This window comes from Balaenoptera physalus, assembly GCF_965194825.1.
Source record: "Balaenoptera physalus genome assembly, chromosome: 15".
Classification (NCBI taxonomy): domain Eukaryota; kingdom Metazoa; phylum Chordata; class Mammalia; order Artiodactyla; family Balaenopteridae; genus Balaenoptera; species Balaenoptera physalus.
The window spans coordinates 78772785-78790349 of NC_138894.1; the positions used below are offsets into that span (position 1 = coordinate 78772785).

The 17565-nt window shown below is 47.1% G+C and overlaps 1 protein-coding gene across 6 annotated transcripts in view; it reads left to right on the forward strand.

The window, feature by feature from the left end:
* ADCY3 (adenylate cyclase 3) overlaps nucleotides 1-17565 on the forward strand; it is a gene marked incomplete at its 3' end in the record, with an annotated part of 89809 nt that overhangs the window by 37341 nt on the left and 34903 nt on the right. For all 6 annotated transcript variants that reach the window (XR_014254219.1, XM_082427442.1, XM_082427441.1 and 3 more), the window contains exon 3: nucleotides 3888-4037. Coding sequence is in view for 5 of the 6 variants with exons in the window: in XM_082427442.1 (XP_082283568.1) it covers nucleotides 3888-4037 (150 nt within the window). The remainder of the gene's footprint in view (nucleotides 1-3887; nucleotides 4038-17565) is intronic.

The window sequence follows — 17565 nt, forward strand, 5'->3', positions numbered from 1 at the left end:
TGTGACCGTGTCTAGAACGTAAGGTTGTGATGTGAGAGGATGTTACAGGCGAGGGAACAGGCCAGGATCAGGGGCTCCCGGCCCTGGCTGCACATCAGGGTCACCAGGATCAGGGGCTCCCGGCCCTGGCTGCACATCAGGGTCACCAGGATCAGGGGCTCCCGGCCCTGGCTGCACGTGGGGACTGCTGTCCACACCCTCATCCGCCCCGCCGGTCACCTGTGCACCTCTGGGCCCCCATCACCCCAGGGGACCATGTTGCAGTGCAGCTCTTGCTCCCTCCCCAACCCTCCTCCCCAGAGCGAACCCCTGCTTCCTCGGCTGGAGGTCTCCTTGGCTTAGTGGATTTGTGCCCTGGAGTTGGAGGCTGAGCCTCTCGCCCCCACTCTGCCTGGCACTGGGGGGTTGCCGCACTCCTTCTGGGCCTCGTAGCCCTGGAGAGAGAGGTTGGGTGGACCAGAGCAGCAGCGCCCTGAGGGCCCTTTCTTCAGTTGAGGCAAGTTTAGAGAATTGGGGGAGTTCCAGGAGACCCAAGGCCTGGGACTGTCGGGAGAATTGTCTGGAAACAGATGTGCTCACTGGAAGGCGGGAGGGAGTTCCCTGGCATGGATGGCACCTGCAGGACCCACCTGACTCTGCAGCGCGTGGTCCAGATGTGGCCGTTTCCCTCTGCATCCCTGCAGCCGAGAGTGCAGGTCAGGAAGGGGATGAGGCCTCTGGGTCCGGGGATGCCCAGGGCCCGGGAGGCAGCCTGGCTCTCTGGCCAACTTGGAACTGACCTGCTCTCCTTCCCCTGGCCTCTCGGGACCAGGTCATCGCCAATCCCAACCTTGGCCCTCAGAAGTGAGGTCTGATGAGGACCAGTGTCAGGACCGAGGGGTCTTCCAGATGAGTCAGTCCCTCCCTCGCTCATAGGTGACGAAGTGAGCTCAGGGGGGTTATTTGGCCTGGCGGCCACCCGACTAGCGAGGGGCAGTGCCGGAGTCCAGCGCTCCTCTTAAATTCACTTTCTAGATCATCTGTACCTACAAGTGAGTGCAAAAGTAGATTTTATTTTAAAATGTGCACTTCAGTGAAAGGAATGCTGTCCTGCCTAGACATTCCCCAGGCATGAACCCAACCTGAATCCTCTTTTTTTAATTAATTAATTAATTAATTAATTAATTAATTAATTATTTTTGGCTGCGTTGGGTCTTCGTTGCTGCGCGGGGGCTTTCTCTAGTTGCAGCAAGCGGGGGCTACTCTTTGTTGCGGTGCGCGGGCTTCTCATTGCGCTGGCTTCTCTTGTGGAGCACGGGCTCTAGGTGCGCGGGCTTCAGTAGTTGTGGCACGTGGGCTCAGTAGTTCTGGCTCGCAGGCTCTAGAGCGCAGGCTCAGTAGTTGTGGTGCATGGGCTTAGTTGCTCCGTGGCATGAGGGATCTTCCCGGACCAGGGCTCGAACCCGTGTCCCCCGCATTGGCAGGTGGATTCTTAACCACTGTGCCACCAGGGAAGTCCCTGAATCCTGTTATTTTTTGGATTATAATCTTTGGTTTGAAACTTTTCTGCTAGAGTTGCTTTCTGACAGCCTGTCTGCAGGTTTGGTTTTCTTAGGTGGACGCCCTGTGGGTAATGACAGTAGCTCAGCACTGTACAAGCTCAGCACTGTACATTTTACAGAGCCCGCCTCGTGCATCCTCATGAGGTGGTCAGGAAGACCCCTGGGTGAGGAGCTCTGTCCCCAGCCGTGTGACAGCCCAGGCTGGTTGTGGCCAGGGCAGAGACAGGCCTGTGGCCCCAGGTCAGCCTGACTTGTCTGGAGCCCCTGGTTCAGTTGCTGACACTGGCAGGTGTGGGCTGCAGATGTGTGGCTCCTCCCTCGCCCTCCAGGACCCCAAGCCCTGTCAGCCTGGAGACCCTCGGCCCGGTGGCTGCTGTATCTGGACCCCGCATGGGCTTCGGTCGAGTGCCACTGCTTGGTGAGGATGCACGGGGTGCAGCCTGACCTTGACCAGCTTCCTGCGCCATGAACTTGGAGTTGGGCAGGTTTCTAAGGCCACACGGACCCCACAGGAGGGTGGCTTCTGGGCTGGTGGAGGTTCCTGGACCTCAGGCTAGACTGGCTTTGAGACCCAATGACCTGTGTGATTTGCTTTGACTCACTGAACATAAATTATAAATTGGCAGCTTTTCCGATCATCAGATGTTTAGTAAGTGGCCTGAGGGCATACTCATACTGACCACTCAGATGGGAATGGGTTGTCATGGCCCAGAAGAAGGTGCAGGAGACGTCCTACAGGACTTTGAAACCCCCTGCTTGCCCCGCAGACGGTGTAGGCGATCAGGCTGCCCAGGCCCAAGAACACAGCTGGTTGTTAGTTGCTAGAACCAGCCATCTAGGAAGCTCGTGAAATCTTCACCCAGTGATTTGATGACCAGCACCAAGACACACCTCACCTACTAATTAATTCATTGCTCGGCAGACTTTTGTTGAGTGCCCCCTGGGCTTAGACTGGTCCCCAAGTACGGACTCTTCAGGAAGCTTCTGCTGGGGGTGGTAGGTCCTCCTGGTTAGTTTCGACCGGCAGCCCTGATGAAACATGAAAACAGTCAGAGGGATACAGCATAACCGAGAGTACCCAGGAAATTGATGTTAGAATGAACTTGCCTTATTGTCTGTTAAACTATCTTGTTTCAACATCTAAAATTGACTTCCCTGCATTTTTCACCTACCCCAGAATTTATTATGTTCCGCTGGGCCAATCTTTTCTTCCCCTAGGGTCAGAAACTTAAGAACTTCTGTCTCCCTTCCTGCCTCTCAACTTCCAATTTCTGCTCCAGAAACCACACCCTTGGGAGGAGGGGTCTGTCCGCCTCTGGCAGGACCTCAGGGAATCAAGGCAGGGAGTGTGGGGCAGCCTCAGGGGAGTGGGAGGCACCTGTCCTGGGAACAGGCCTTGTTGGAGAAGCTTCATGGCCAGTGGTCTTGGAGAGGTGGGAGGAATTAGAACCTGGTCCAGCCCCACATGGGGCCCCGTCAGGTCAAGGATCGGAGCCGGCAGCAGACAGCGCGCCAGGAAATCAGGTGTGGTTTGAATGTCAGGTCCATAGCCAAGGTTACCTCTGGCGGCCTGTGGGAGCGGGCTGGGGACCAAGGACACCTAGGCCAGCCTGCAGGGTGCCAGGGGTGGGGGAGCAGGTTCTCGATGCCCAAAGAAGCCCTTGGTGCCAATGCACCGAGCTTACCGGACAGACGTCAGATCCCACCTGCCTCTTCCCCTTCCTGTAGCTTCAGTTCTTCATGAGACCTGGATGTTGGTACTGGCCACCTTCTTACCTGCTGGCAGGTGGGGTTGGCTCAGAGGATGCATGTGAATCCCAGAAGCCTGTAACCTGTGGCACATGTGTTAGGTGGCATCGTGACAACTAAATCAGCCCAGAACCTCTTCTGGTCTCCTGTGACATTCCATATGATCTGCAGCTATTAGGATTATACACCCCTGGCCAGTAGATCTGGGTTCACTTTCCTCCCCAGCTAATCAGCACAGTACCTAAATGCGCCTATGAAGTAAGGGTGCAGTAAGTGGTGGTTGAACAAGTGAGTGAGTGAATGGATGAGTAGCAGAAGGACTCCTCAGGCGTCACAGGTGGGCAGGATTGGCCAGCTTCCCTACCATGAAAAGGTGGAAGGGAGAACAGCAGTCCCCTCACTCATCCATGGTGATGGGGCAGGGTCTACTTCAGGGATCTGAATACCCCCTCGAGGTCAGAAGCTTTGCTGGGGACCTCCCTGGACAGTGGGCAACTTGCAGTTGGATTTGGGTCACCACCTGCCCACCTCCTCCATCCTTCTCCTGAAGACATGCCTTGACCATTGTCCTTTCCTCTCTTCCTCCTCTGGATACAGATTCTGGCCAATGTCTTCCTCTACCTGTGCGCCATCGTCGTGGGCATCATGTCCTACTACATGGCGGACCGCAAGCACCGCAAGGCCTTCCTGGAGGCCCGCCAGTCGCTGGAGGTGAAGATGAACCTGGAGGAGCAGAGCCAGCAGCAGGTGAGGCTCTCTGGGGGTGGCCTTGGGGCAGTGCCGGCCTGGAGCCTGGGTTTGGGGCCTGTCGGAAGGGCGTGAACCCAGTTGCTGTGGGTACCCCAGGGCTCCGTGTGAATTCTTTTTCTCTGGAGGCATCACTCTGTGTTATTCCTCTCCCCGCTCCCTCCGCCACACCCCCCTGGGCAGATCCTCACCTGCTTTGTTCTCAGGGCTCCTCTCCCTGCGGTGGGGTGGGGGTGGGAGACCCATCCCCTGGCCTCGGGGGGCCCTTGTGTGTGAAGTCTTATCAGCCCCTCACCCCATCCTCCCACAGGCTCAGGGCAATCTCCCCACTGCCTTCTCCCGCTAAGTCATTTGTGAAGACCTAAAACTGAGCCCAACCCCTGGGGAGCCCACTGTTTACATTTTTCCATCAAGAGAAGTGCCTGCCTGCTGTCCCCTCTCTTTGTTTACTGGCTTTACTCCAGCCTGATCCACTGCAGAAACTCCCCGCTCTCGTGTGACTCAGTCTTCTAAATAGTTTTTGGTCTGGATTCATCTCACATGCTTTTTGAAGGATTTCAGAAATGACATCCACCAGTTTCCTGTTATCCATAGGTTGACTTGCCCTGAACAAACAAACCCAATAGGTTGAAAACATATGATTTCTCTGCTCTGGGAACCATGTCATTTTGTGTTCAGGTGGTGCTGTTTGCTCTGGGTTCAGTGGGTTCACTGAAATTGCTGTTTTCATAGACCCTGCCACCCAGGTGGGTGGGGCCTTAGTTTCGGGGGGCCCCACTGGTGGGCCTCATGTTCTCTAGACAGTGCTATTTGAAGGCACACACTGAGTCATTTAGCTGATGTGTCCTAGCTTTGTCTGCCCTGGGAGGTTCTTTCTCTCTCTGTTTACCAATGAGATCTAGAAGCTTCTGAACTGGGCCTCGGACTCATCTCTTTCAGAAGACAGGCTTTAGAAGGGGAACCTTCCTACCTCCGTTGTGACAAAGGGCGCGTCATATTCGTCCCCTTCTCCTCGGCCCTGTATCCTGTGGTTACCGGGGAGCTGCTGTGGCTTGAACGTATTTAAAGAATCGTCAGTAAAGCTTTACTGGCTATATTGAATTCCTTCAAAGGCATTCTTTAATTTCTGCTTTTTATGCTGTCTTGGTTCTTGTTTGCATCTGATCTCTCATAATGTGGAGGCAGCCCTCTGGGTTCTCTACATTTAAAAAAAATGCATGTGTCACCACTGAGCTAGACTGGGGAGTTCTTTTTTATATAGTCTGTGCAGTTTTCAGTATACCCATCTGTGTTCATCTTGTCTGTCTCATAATGTATAATCCAGGACATCTTCAATTACGTTCAGTAGTGCTTGGTGGGGGCCTCCTGGTGTGGTGAGGAAGGCCCTGAGTCTCACCCTGGATCTGTTAGTCTCTGGGTGGATGATTTAGACAAGTTATCCACCCCATAGAGCCTCACTTCCCTCATCTGCAAAGTGGGGTTATTGATACTCCAAAGTAGAGATGTTGATACTCATCTTGCTGAGGGTCAGATGGGAAACACAGAAGTGCTTTGTAACCAGTAAAGCTGGAAACAGTGATGGTCAGGCTGAGGTACATAGGCCACAAGGCCCACTTTCTAATGCCCTTTTGGGCAGGATCAGTGCGGGGAGCCTGGGGTCTGGCTGAGAGAACCACGCCTGTGTGCTCCAGGCCTCCTGGACACCATGGAGCGGCCAGGGGGCACTGGCAGCCTGCCCAGGCCATGCTGCTGCTCCTGTGCGTTACCTGCTCAGGCACTAGCCCAGGAGTGAGGGGTCCAGGGAGGCAGAAGGGAGGTGCAGGGGGAGGAGGGGCACAGACCTCATCCCCAGGCCTTGCTGGGCTACAGCAGGTGGCTGTAAATGGCCATCAAGTGGACTCTAGCCTGAATGTGACCTTGGGCTAGTTCCTTCCCCTCTTTGGGCCTCAGTTTCCCTATATGTAAATAGTAGATGATAATAAATTTGGCAGTAACATGGGAGAATCTGTGTCAGTTCCTTTGAGAGTGAGAAAAGCATTATCACCATCAGGAGGGCTGGAATTCTGCCACCTGTGAGTTTCAATTTGCTGTATTTCCCTTAGGACTTTTGTGGCTATGGACATGAGAGCTGCTTGCCATTTTAACTTTCTTTCCGTGTCCTTGACAGGTTTGGGTATCATGGTTATGCCAGACTTATTAATTGGAGAAATGTTCCCTCTTTCTAATCCCTGGAAAAGTTTAAGGAAGATTTAGGTTATTCCTTTAATGTTTAGAAGAATTCACTAGTGGAGCCCTATTGGGTCTGGAGGGTTCTTTATGAGAAGGTTGTTTCATCTAAAGATATAACGTTGTACATTTCTTTTTGCATGAGTTTTGGAAAGTTTTTGTTTTTTCAAGAACTTGTCCATTTCATCTAAGTTTTCAAATTTTTGACGTCATGTTCATTATATTTTCTTTTTATGTGTCATTGTGTATGGGATTTGTATTCCTTTTTTCACTACTGATATTGGTAATTTGTGCCTTCTGTTTTTAAATTTTTTCTTAATTTGTCTTACTAAGGTTTATTAATGTTTTAGCCTTTTCAGTGAAACACCTTTTTGGTTCTTTGTGCATTTCTGTAATTCATTAATTTATGCTTCTAACTTTGTATTTCCTTTCTTTGGGATTAATTTAGTGTTCTTTTTTACCTTCTTGAAATGGAACTGATATAGCTAATTTCCAACATTTCTTTTCTAAAACATGTACTTATGCTATAGAGTTCCCTCATTACAGTGCTTTAGCTTTATCCCGCAAGTTTGTTTATTTATTTATTTATTTATTTATTTATTTATTTATGGCTGTTTTGGGTCTTCGTTTCTGTGCGAGGGCTTTCTCTAGTTGTGGCAAGTGGGGGCCACTCTTCATCGCGGTGCACGGGCCTCTCACTACCGCGGCCTCTCTTGTTGCGGAGCACAGGCTCCAGACGCGCAGGCTCAGCAATTGTGGCTCACGGGGCCAGTTGCTCCACGGCATGTGGGATCTTCCCAGACCAGGGCTCGAACCCGTGTCCCCTGAGTTGGCAGGCAGATTCTCAACCACTGCACCACCAGGGAAGCCCTATCCTGCAAGTTTTGATATGTCATATTCCTGTTGTCATTTAGTTCCATTTTCTAAATTCTGAAATTTATATTTTCTAAATCCATTGAGATGCCTTTGATCCATGAGCTATTTAGGAGTACATTAATTTCCAAATGTCTGGGGAACGTTTAAAAGTTATCTTTTTAGTACTGATTTTTAGCTTCGTTTGACTGCGGTCAAAGACTATGCTCTGTATGATTTTAGCCCTTTGAAATTTGTTGAAACTTGATTTTTGACCTAGCATGTGATTGGTTTTGATGCACTTAAGAATAATGTATATTCTACAAAATGTATCAAAATGTCTTTCAAAAATGAAGTAAGGTCAATAAGTGTCAATTATGATTCATTTGCATCTATCCCAAAGTATTTTTTGCCTCTTTGGTCACAATGCAAAGACCTCACAACACTTAATTCCCCCTCCCCAATACTTTCTGGCCACTGTAATATATTGTATTTTATTATTTATTTGTTTCAGGTTTTTAAAAAATTGGGGTATAGATGATTTACAATATTTTGTTAGTTTCACATGTACAACATTGTGATTCGATTGTAATGTATTTTAATTCAACGTATGTTTTAAGCCCCACAAAACAGTCTCATAAAGTTACATTATAGTCTTCTACAGTTAATATTCATTACCTACGTTTGCCCGTATTTTACCCTCGCAGTTACACTCCATTTCTTCTTCATTGCTGTGCTTCCATCTTCTTGAGGAATTCCTTTTAATATTGCTTTTCAAGTCGGTCTGTTGGCACTAAATTCTCTCTATTTCTAATTGCTAGAAGTGTGTTTATTTTGATTTCAATTTTGAAAGTCATTTTTTATCAGATATAGAATTTAAGGTTTCTGGATTTTTACTTTCTGCCCTTTGAAGGTGTCTTTCTGTTATCCTTGGGCTTCCAGCGGTAGGACATAGTGTTGCTCCTTTTGTTATTTAGTTTTTGAAGTATAGTTGCTGTATAATATTATATAAGTTACAGATGTACAATATAATGATTCACAATTTTTAAAGATTATACTCCATTTATAGTTATTATAAAATATTGGCTATATTCCCCATGTTGTACAATAATACTGTTGCTCCTTTTAAACTAATGCATATTATCTTCCTGTGGTTGCTTTTACTGTTTTCTTTTTGTCTTCGGTTTTAGTTTTGCCTAGGAGTTTTCTTTTGAAGTTACCCTGTTTTGTACTCAAAGAGCTTCTTGCATTGATGGCTTGATGAAAATTTTTAGCCAGTATCTTTTTGTAGCTTCTCCCTCATTCTGTCCTTTCCTTCTATGACTCTAGATATCTTTATTAGACATTTCTACCATGTTCCATAAATGTCTGGATCTTCCTTTTTTTCTTTCTGTGCTTCAGACTGAATATTTTTACTGACCTAACTTTCAGTTTACTAATCCTCTCTTCAGCTTTGTCAACTCAATGGTTGAGCTCATCTCTGGAATCCTTAACTTCAGTATTGTACTTTTTTCAGTTCTAGAATTTCCATTTTATTTTATTTTATTTAAAAAAAATTTCCATTTGATTTTAAAAAATAGATTTGAGTTCTCTGGTTAAGTTCTCCGTTTTGTCATCTATTTTTAGAACCATATTAAACATTTATTTTAAAGTCTTTGACAACCATGGTATCGGAATACTGATGGGTCTGCTTTTCTCTCTTGATTTTTGGTCCTGTCTTATGGCATCCTGGACTTTTAATTAACACTGGATATTGTGTATGGAAAATAATAGCAGCTCTGAATGATGTTGTGTCTCTCCAGACGGGATTACTTTCCTTGCAGCAGATGGTTATGGTAGGGTTAGCTCAGATTGATCCCATGTGGGGGTGAGAAGATTTAAAGCTGGGTTTAGCTTGAGAGCTGGTCTGTTTCTGTTCTGTGCCTACTCTTAGGAAATATCCCTTCAGGGGTCTTAACTGAAAGGGTGTCCTCCTCTTGAGGGACCCTGAATTCCTCAGCATTAAGAGACTGCCAAAACTATCCTTTGATTTTTAGCCTCCTGTCTGTCACTTTCTGCTTGGATTTTCGGTCTCTTGCCCCATACAGCTTAGGGATTGGCAAATGCCTCAAGGGGAGTAGTTGTAGAGAAAGTCAGGCTTACTTTTCTATGGTTCTCTTTTGTCCAGGATCTCACCCCTCTACTCTCTGTTGGAATCCTTGTTCACCAGTTCTTGTTTCTCCAGCCCCTCGGAAGCTCTAGCCATTGCTCTCTGTTCAGACTCTCAACCCTGGTCTCAAGGGTGAAAATGGCAGAGTGTGTTGGACTCACTTAAACGTGTCTCTCTTCCCTCAGAGAGCTTGTGCCCTGAAGTCCTAGCTGTCTTGGTTGTTTCCCATTGCCTTCAGATAGCTGTTCTTTTGTGTTTTATCCAGCTTTTATAGTTGTTCTTGGCTAAAGGGTTGGTCTGATATAAACTCCTCTATAAGAAGCAAGAGTTGGACGTTATTTAAAATATTTTAAAGTTTATTTCAAAGTAGCTAAAAGTGTACATATTATAAAATTACAAAGGTATGAAAACAATTGTACCATGGAAAGTAAGTTTCCCTCTGTATATCATCCACTTCCCCATCCCTCAGACAACCACTGTTGTCTCTGTTGTGTTTCAGAGGTATTCTATTTCCAAATCTTTGTATATAGGCACACCTTGCTTTATTGCACTTCACTTTATTGATTGTGCTGTGCAGATACTGAATTTTTTTTTTTTTTAACAAGTTGAAAGTTTGTGGCGGGAATTCCCTGGCAGTCCAGTGGTTAGGACTCTGTGCTTTCACTGCCGAGGTCCCGGGTTCAATCGCTGGTTCGGGAACTAAGATCCCACAAGCCATGGCGTGGCCAAAAAAAAAAAGAAAAGGAAAAGAAAGTTTGTGGCAACCCTGAATCAAGCAAGTCTATCAGCACCATATTTTTCCAACAGCATTTGCTCATTTCATGTGTCTGGGTCACATTTTGGTAATTTTCACAATATTTCAAACTTTTTCATTATTATTATATTTGTTGTGGTGATCTGTGATCAGTGATCTTTGATATTACTCTTGTAATTGTCTTGGGGGACCACGAACTGTGCCCATATGATACGGCAAACAATAAATATGTGTGTTCTGACTGCCTCACTGACCGGCCATTCCCCCATCTCTCTCCCTCTCCTCGGGCGCCCTATTTTCTGAGATACAACAGTATTGAAATCAGGCCAATTAATAACCCTACAGTGACCTCTAAGTGTTCAAGTGAAAGGAAGAGTCACATATTTCTCACTTTAAATCAAAAGCTAGAAATGATTAGCTTTAGTGAGGAAGGCATGTCAAAAGCCAAGATAGGCCAGAAGCTAGGCCTCTTGTACCAGTTAGCCAAGTTGTAAACGCAAAGGAAAAGTTCTTGAAGGAAATTAAAAGTGCTACTTCAGGGGCTTCCCTGGTGGCGCAGTGGTTGAGAATCTGCCTGCCAGTGCAGGGAACGCGGGTTCGAGCCCTGGTTCGGGGGGATCCCGCATGCCGCGGAGCGGCTAGGCCCGTGCGCCACAATTGCTGAGCCTGCGCGTCTGGAGCCTGTGCTCCGCAACGAGAGAGGCCGCGATAATGAGAGGCCCGCGCACCGCGATGAAGAGTGGCCCCCACTTGCCGCAACTGGAGAAAGCCCTCGCACAGAAACGAAGACCCAACACAGCCATAAATAAGTAAGTAAATAAATAAATAAACCCAAAGTTTAAAAAAAAAAAAAAGTGCTACTTCAGTAAACACAAGAATGATGAGAAAGCAAAAGAGTCTTATTGCTGATATGGAGAAAGTTTAAATGGTCTGGATAGAAGAACAAACCAGCCACAACATTCCCTTAAGCCAAAGCCTAATCCAGAGCAAGGCCCTAACTCTCTTCAGTTCTGTGAAGGCTGAGAGAGGTGAGGAAGCTGCAGAAGAAAAGACTGAAGCCAGCAGAGGTTGGTTCCTGAGGTCTGAGTTCTAAGGAAGAAGCCATCTCCATAACATGAAAATGCAAGATGAAGCAGCAAGTGCTGATGTAGAAGCTATAGCAAGTTATCTAGAAGATCTAGCTAAGATCATTAATGAAGGTGGCTACACTAAACAATGGTTTTTCAATGTAGTTGAAACAGCCTTCTATTGGAAGAAGATGTCATCTAGGACTTTCATAGCTAGAGAGGAAAAGTCAATGCCTGGCTCCAAAGCTTCAAAGAATGAGCTGACTTTCTTATTGGGGGCTGATGCAGCTGGTGACTTGAAATTGAAACCAATGCTTGTTAACCATTCTGAAAATCCTAGGGCCCTTAAGAATTATGCTAAGACCTGTTGAGACCTAATGCTCAGAAAAAATGATTCCTTTCAAAATATCACTGCTTAATGACAATGCACCTGGTCACCCAGGAACTCTGATGGAGATGGATAAGGAGATTACTGTTGTTTTCATGCCTGCCAACATAACATCCATTCTGCAGCCCACGGATCAAGGAGTAATTTCAACTTGCAGGTCTCATTATTTAAGAAATACATTTTGTAAGGCTATAGCTGCCATAGAGAGTGATTCCTCTGATAGATCTGGGCAAAGTAAATTGAGAACCTTCCGGAAAGGATTCTTTATTCTAGATGCCATTAAGAACATTCGTGATTCATGTGAAGAGGTCAAACTATCAACAGTAACAGGAGATTGGAAGAAGCTGATTTTAACCTTTGTGAATGACTGAGGGGTTCAAGACTTCAGTGGAGGAAGTAACTGCAGACGTGGTGGAAATAGCAAGAGAACTAGAATTAGAAGTGGAGGCTGGGACTTCCCTGGTGGCGCAGTGGTTAAGAATCCACCTGCCAATGCAGGGGACACAGTTTAGAGCCCTGGTCTGGGAAGATCCCACATGCCGCGGAGCAACTAAGCCTCTGCGCCACAACTACTGAGCCTGTGTTCTAGAGCCTGTGAGCCACAACTACACTACTGAGCCCGTGTGCCACAACTACTGAAGCCCACGCACCTAGAGCCCGTGCTCTGCAACAAGAGAAGCCACCGCAATGAGAAGACCGTGCACCGCAACAAAGAGCAGCCCCCGCTCGCTGCACTAGAGGAAGACCGCACGCAGCAATGAGGACCCAACGCAGCCAACAGTAAATAAATAAAGTAAATCAATTTATTTTAAAAAAAAAGAAGTGGAGGCTGAAGATGTGACTGAATTGCTGATGAAACTAATGGATGAAGTGTTGCTTCTTGCAAATGAGCAAAGAAGATGGTTTCTTGAGGTAGATTCTACTCCTATAAAGATGCTGTGAAGATTGTTGAAATGACATCAAAGAGTTTAGACTATTACCTAAATTTAGTGATAAAACAGCGGCAGGGTTTAAGAGAATTGACTCCAGTTCTGGAAGAAGTTTTACTGTTGGTAAAATGCCATCAAACAGCATTACATGCTACAGAGAAACCATTCGTGAAAGGAAGCGTCAGACTTCGTTGCCGTCTAATTCTAAGACATCGCCACAGCTCCCGCCGCCTTCAGCAGCTACCACTGATCAGTCAGCAGCATCAACATCAAGGCAAGACCCTCCACCAGCAAAAAGATCACGGCTCGCTGAAGGATTAGGTGATTGTTAACGACTTTCAGCAATGAAGTATTTTTTTTTTTTTGCAATGAAGTATTTTTTAAAATTAAGATACATACATTGTTTTTTTTTGATATGCTATTGCATACTTAATAGACTACAGTATAGTGCGAACATTTATATGCACTGGGAAACCAAAAAAATTCACGTATTCGCTTTATTGCAGTATTCGCTTTATTTCGATGTTCGGTTTATTGCAGTATTCAGGAACTGAAACCGCAGTATCTCTGAGGTGTGCCTGTACAGACTTTTCACACGCAAATGGTAGTATGTTCACTCTTCTGCACTCCATCTATTCACCTAATCCCTTAGAGAAGGTTCTAAGTCCATATTGCAATTGCCTCGTGCTTTTTGTGACGGTGCTGTATTCCATCGTATAGAGGTACCATCATTTATTTAAAAGGGCTCCTGTAGGTAGACATTTAGGTTATTTCCAATTTTTTGCTACTGCAAACATTGCTGTAATAGACATCTTTATAGGACACCATATTATACATGTACAAATATATCTGAAAACTCAAAACCTAGAAGTGGAATTGCTGGATCAAAGGGCATGTGCATTTTAAAAAGTATACATATATATGTGTATATATATATGTATATATATATATGTATATATGTGTGTGTATGTGTATATATATATATATATATATATATATGCATATTTACTGTGGTAAAATATACAGAAGATAAAATTTACCATTTTAATCATTTTGAAGTGTATAAGTTCAGTGACATTAAGTACATTCACAACGTTGTGCCGCCATCACCACTGTTTGTTTTCAGAGCCTTTTCATCATCCCAAACAGAAACTCTATACCCATTAAATATTAACTCCTCATCCTCCTCTCCACCAGCCCCTGACAACCACTATTCTACTTTGTCTTTATGAATTTGACTGTTCTAGGTACCTCATGTAAGTAGAATCCTACAATATTTGCCCTTTTGTGACTGGTTTATTTCACTTAGAATAATGTCTTCAGGGTTCATCCATGTTGTAGTATGTATCAGAATTTCATTCCTTTTTAAGGTTGAATAATATGCCATTGTATGTATGTAACATGTTTTGTTTATACATTCATTTGCTGATGGGCTCCACCTTTTAGCTCTTGTGAATGACGCTGCCATGCACTGTTGGTGTACAAGTATCTGTTTGAGTCCCAGCTTTCCAAGTCTTTGGGGTATAAACCCAAGTGGAATTGCTGGGTCATACGGCGGTTCTGTATTTAACTTTTTGAGGAACCAGGCACATGCATTTTTAATGTTGATAAATATTACCAAATTGTCTCATAGAGGTTCAAACAATTTACACTCTTCCCAGGAATGAATGAGAGTGGACTTAGGCACTTAAGTTTTCCTTGTTTATCTAGAAAAGACTTCTTTGCTTTTGGAACCCTGCAGCTCCCCCCAGGGATGCCTATTTGAAAACCCCAGCTGCAGGGAACAGGCCCCAAGGCAGTGGTAACATCCTGTGAGCTGTTGCCTGCTGTTTCCTTATTTGGCTCAAGTCACAGCGAGGTAAACACAGGTTTGGAAGAGTTTCTTTTCTTTTTCAGTATACGTTGTATGATATTTGATCAAAATAGACAAGTATAAAGAAAAAATACTGATAGAGGCATATTCCTTCAAGTCTTTTTTCCTTCTTCTATGTTTGAAAGAGTGTTAACCCTGATTATAAAAGTAACATCTTATTCTCAGATGTAGTAGTTCAGAACCAGATATTCAAGTCTTACGCCCGTCTCATAAGGTTATTATGGAAGCTCAGTGTAAAGGGTTTTTTAGCACAGTGCTGAAGAGTAGGCAGTGAACTGTCTACCATCATATTATTGTTGTTGGATACATTTTGAAGATACAGAGAAGTAGAATAAAACCTCCCATAGTCCAGGGTTACATTTAAAAATAATTTTAAAAAAATAGTGTGTTAAATTGGGTTCTTGGCTAGAAAAGGCTTTCAGGTTTGCTGGATTTTTTTTTTTTTCCTTTTTGTTGAGGTAAACAACATCTAACATAAAATTAACCATATTGTACAATTTAGTACATGGCAATGGCCCCAGCCCAGGGGACGCTGGCTAAGGAGGAGCCAAGAGGCAGGATGGGAGAGGCTGGGGCTGGTGCACCCTCGTCCATGGCTCCACTCGGGACAGAGCTTGCTCCCTCCCCAGGCGTCGGGGCTGACGTGGCGAGTGGTGTGGGCTCTGGGCTGATTTTACATCCCAGGAATGTCAGCTGATGTGTCTTTGGAGCTGAGTGCAGGCCACTGGAGAGGTTGCACACTTCCATTTCACTTTCCTCCTGTGAAAGCCCCTCGTGAGAATAAAAATGAGATAATAGATGTGAAAACGCTTTGGAAAGGGCTGCAGAAAGTCCTAGTGGGAGAGGAAACAGAAGCTGGTTTGGCCACCTATGTACTCACATTTGTTTAAATGCCTTTTTTAAAAGTTCCCAATTTGCAGGGGAGACCTCCTTTCAGAATTTAGTTCTCAGGGTCTGTGTCTCACTTTTTCTTTTATCGGCGAGTGTTTATCTTGTCTTCCAAACTGCTTTGGGAGGAGGCGCCGTGTGTGGCCTCCAGCCATCACTCTCCTCTCTGGCGTCAGGAGCCCACCCCGGATCCTCTAGTTCTGTCCTCTTTGCTGCTGTCACCTGGGAGGTTGGGCTCTCCTTTGCTAAGATGACCAGCCTCCTGCTGACGGCGGGTGACGCCCGGTGGGTGGGCCGCCGACCTTGTCCCTGGCAGGTGCTCAGCTTGTCTCCCCTGCCGGGAGGGATGGGACCTCGTGGAGTTGAGGCTCCGTGAGTGTGGCCCTGGCAGGCGAGGGCTCTCGTTGCATTGCCGAGCGCGTATCTGGAGCTTTAGGTCGTCCAGTGGCATTGACCACAGGGTGCTCTGGGTGGACTTCAGGCCTGTCTCCAGCTTCTCCTCAGATCCACGGGCCTGTTAGGGTCGAGCAGGAGGCCCAGAGGAAGGAGCTGGAGTTGTTTTTCTTTATTCCCGTGTGACCATAACTCGAGGGTTTAGTTGGGGACCTTGAGGGTTGCTAAGCGCCCCGACTGCCACCTGACAACTGCAGGCACCCAGGAAATCCACCCAGTACTCACCCGTCGCCAGGTACAAACTCTAGACTTCTGAGCCTTTCTGAAGCACATACTCGGAATTACTTCCCAGGGAGTGGGAGGTGGGTGGAGGAGGATGTGGGGGAGGATGGAGGGGTGGGGGAGGATGGAGGGGTGATGGGGACACCGCAGGCTTGCACTTCCTTCGGATCATGTTCAGTTAGGAAACCAACCTGGTCCTCACCTGGGGAGGAGAGCTGCCCTTGGTCCCCACCCGCCCGGGGGAGGAAGCTGCGGCCGTGCGTCTGGGGGAGAGCCCAAGGCTGCCTGTGCGGGGTTCTAGGCCAGAAAACCATCCACCGCCACCCGTACCCACCTAGGGCCAGGGGTCAGATCACCTTCTTCCGTGGTGCCCTCGGGAACTCGGTGTGGGTGAGCGCTGGGGGCTCTGGGGGGATGCAGACAGAGCAGTCGCTTCTGCCTCTCCTGCTACTCCAACCCAAAGCCCAGAGCACCTTTGACTAGGGGTGGTGTTTCTTCTTTGTGCAGGAGTGTTTCCCTGGGTGGGTGACCTTCTGCCCTTGAGCAGGTCACCCCTTTATCACGAGACTCAGACTCCTCTGGTAAGAGAAGCTTGGGACTGGGACTGCTGCCATTTCAAAAGCTCAGTTTCTGGTCTTTCTGAAGGTCTCTGACCTCTGGCCAAGCCTGCCTCACTGTTCCCTTCAAGACCTTTAGCTGTGAGGATAAGGTGTAGAGTGACCTCAGCCTCAGTTGGTGGGGAGAGGGAAGTCAGAGTGACAGAGAGAGAGGTGAGGAGGAGCCACTGCCGCCTAGCCTGGGGGTGGGTTTCTAGTGTCAGCCCTCAAAGCGCCCACTGTTGTCCTGGCAACAGTGGGGTTGGGGCTGGGGACCTGCCTCCTGTGTCACTGCACGAGGACGCAGCTGATGGAGGCGGGGCAAACCCATCGTTTACTTGACGGGAACCATGGAGGAAACCCCCTGACAGCAGCCTCCAAAGATGCTTGCTGTCTTAACTGCTTCACAGAACCACTCACGAGTATTTTTTAGTTTTTAGCTTAGCCTTGAAGGCCTCTTGGTTTGAGAAAAGCCAGAAGGTGAATTTCCCATGGTATGAAGTAGGCATTAGCGCTTCTGCCGGTTCCGGCTCTCACCTCTTGGATTTCACAGAATGTTCTTCATTCTGACATTCCAGGATTTAGCAGAACAAGGCCATGTTAGGTGATGCACATGATGAGCCCACAGCGGACAGGCTGTTCGAAGGCCGTGGAGGGCCGCTGCCGGTGGGGGGACATTTGCTGGGTCGGGGGGCCTGGGCGCTGGTGGTGGTAGTGCTTGGCCCCGTGTCTGGGCTGTGGCCTCCGCGCTGGGGCCCTGCCGGGCTCTGGAGGGTCCTGGGCCCAGAGACGTCCTCCAGCAGTGTTCTTCTCTCCACGCAGTCATAGAGTCTACGGTCGGGGTCCAGTCTGGTCCGGGTTGTGGTGCGTCCCCACCTTTATCTGGCTGTAAAGATGAAGTTTTGTTTAGTAATAGGAGTAGTTTTTGTTTGTTTTGTTTTGTTTTTTAAAGAAATATGTGCTGTGCTGTGTTTTTTTTTTTTTTTTTTTAACTTTTGGGTTTATTTATTTATTTATTTATGGCTGTGTTGGGTCTTCGTTTCTGTGCGAGGGCTTTCTCTAGTTGCGGCAAGTGGGGGCCACTCTTCATTGCGGTGCGCGGGCCTCTCACCGTCGTGGCCTCTCTTGTTG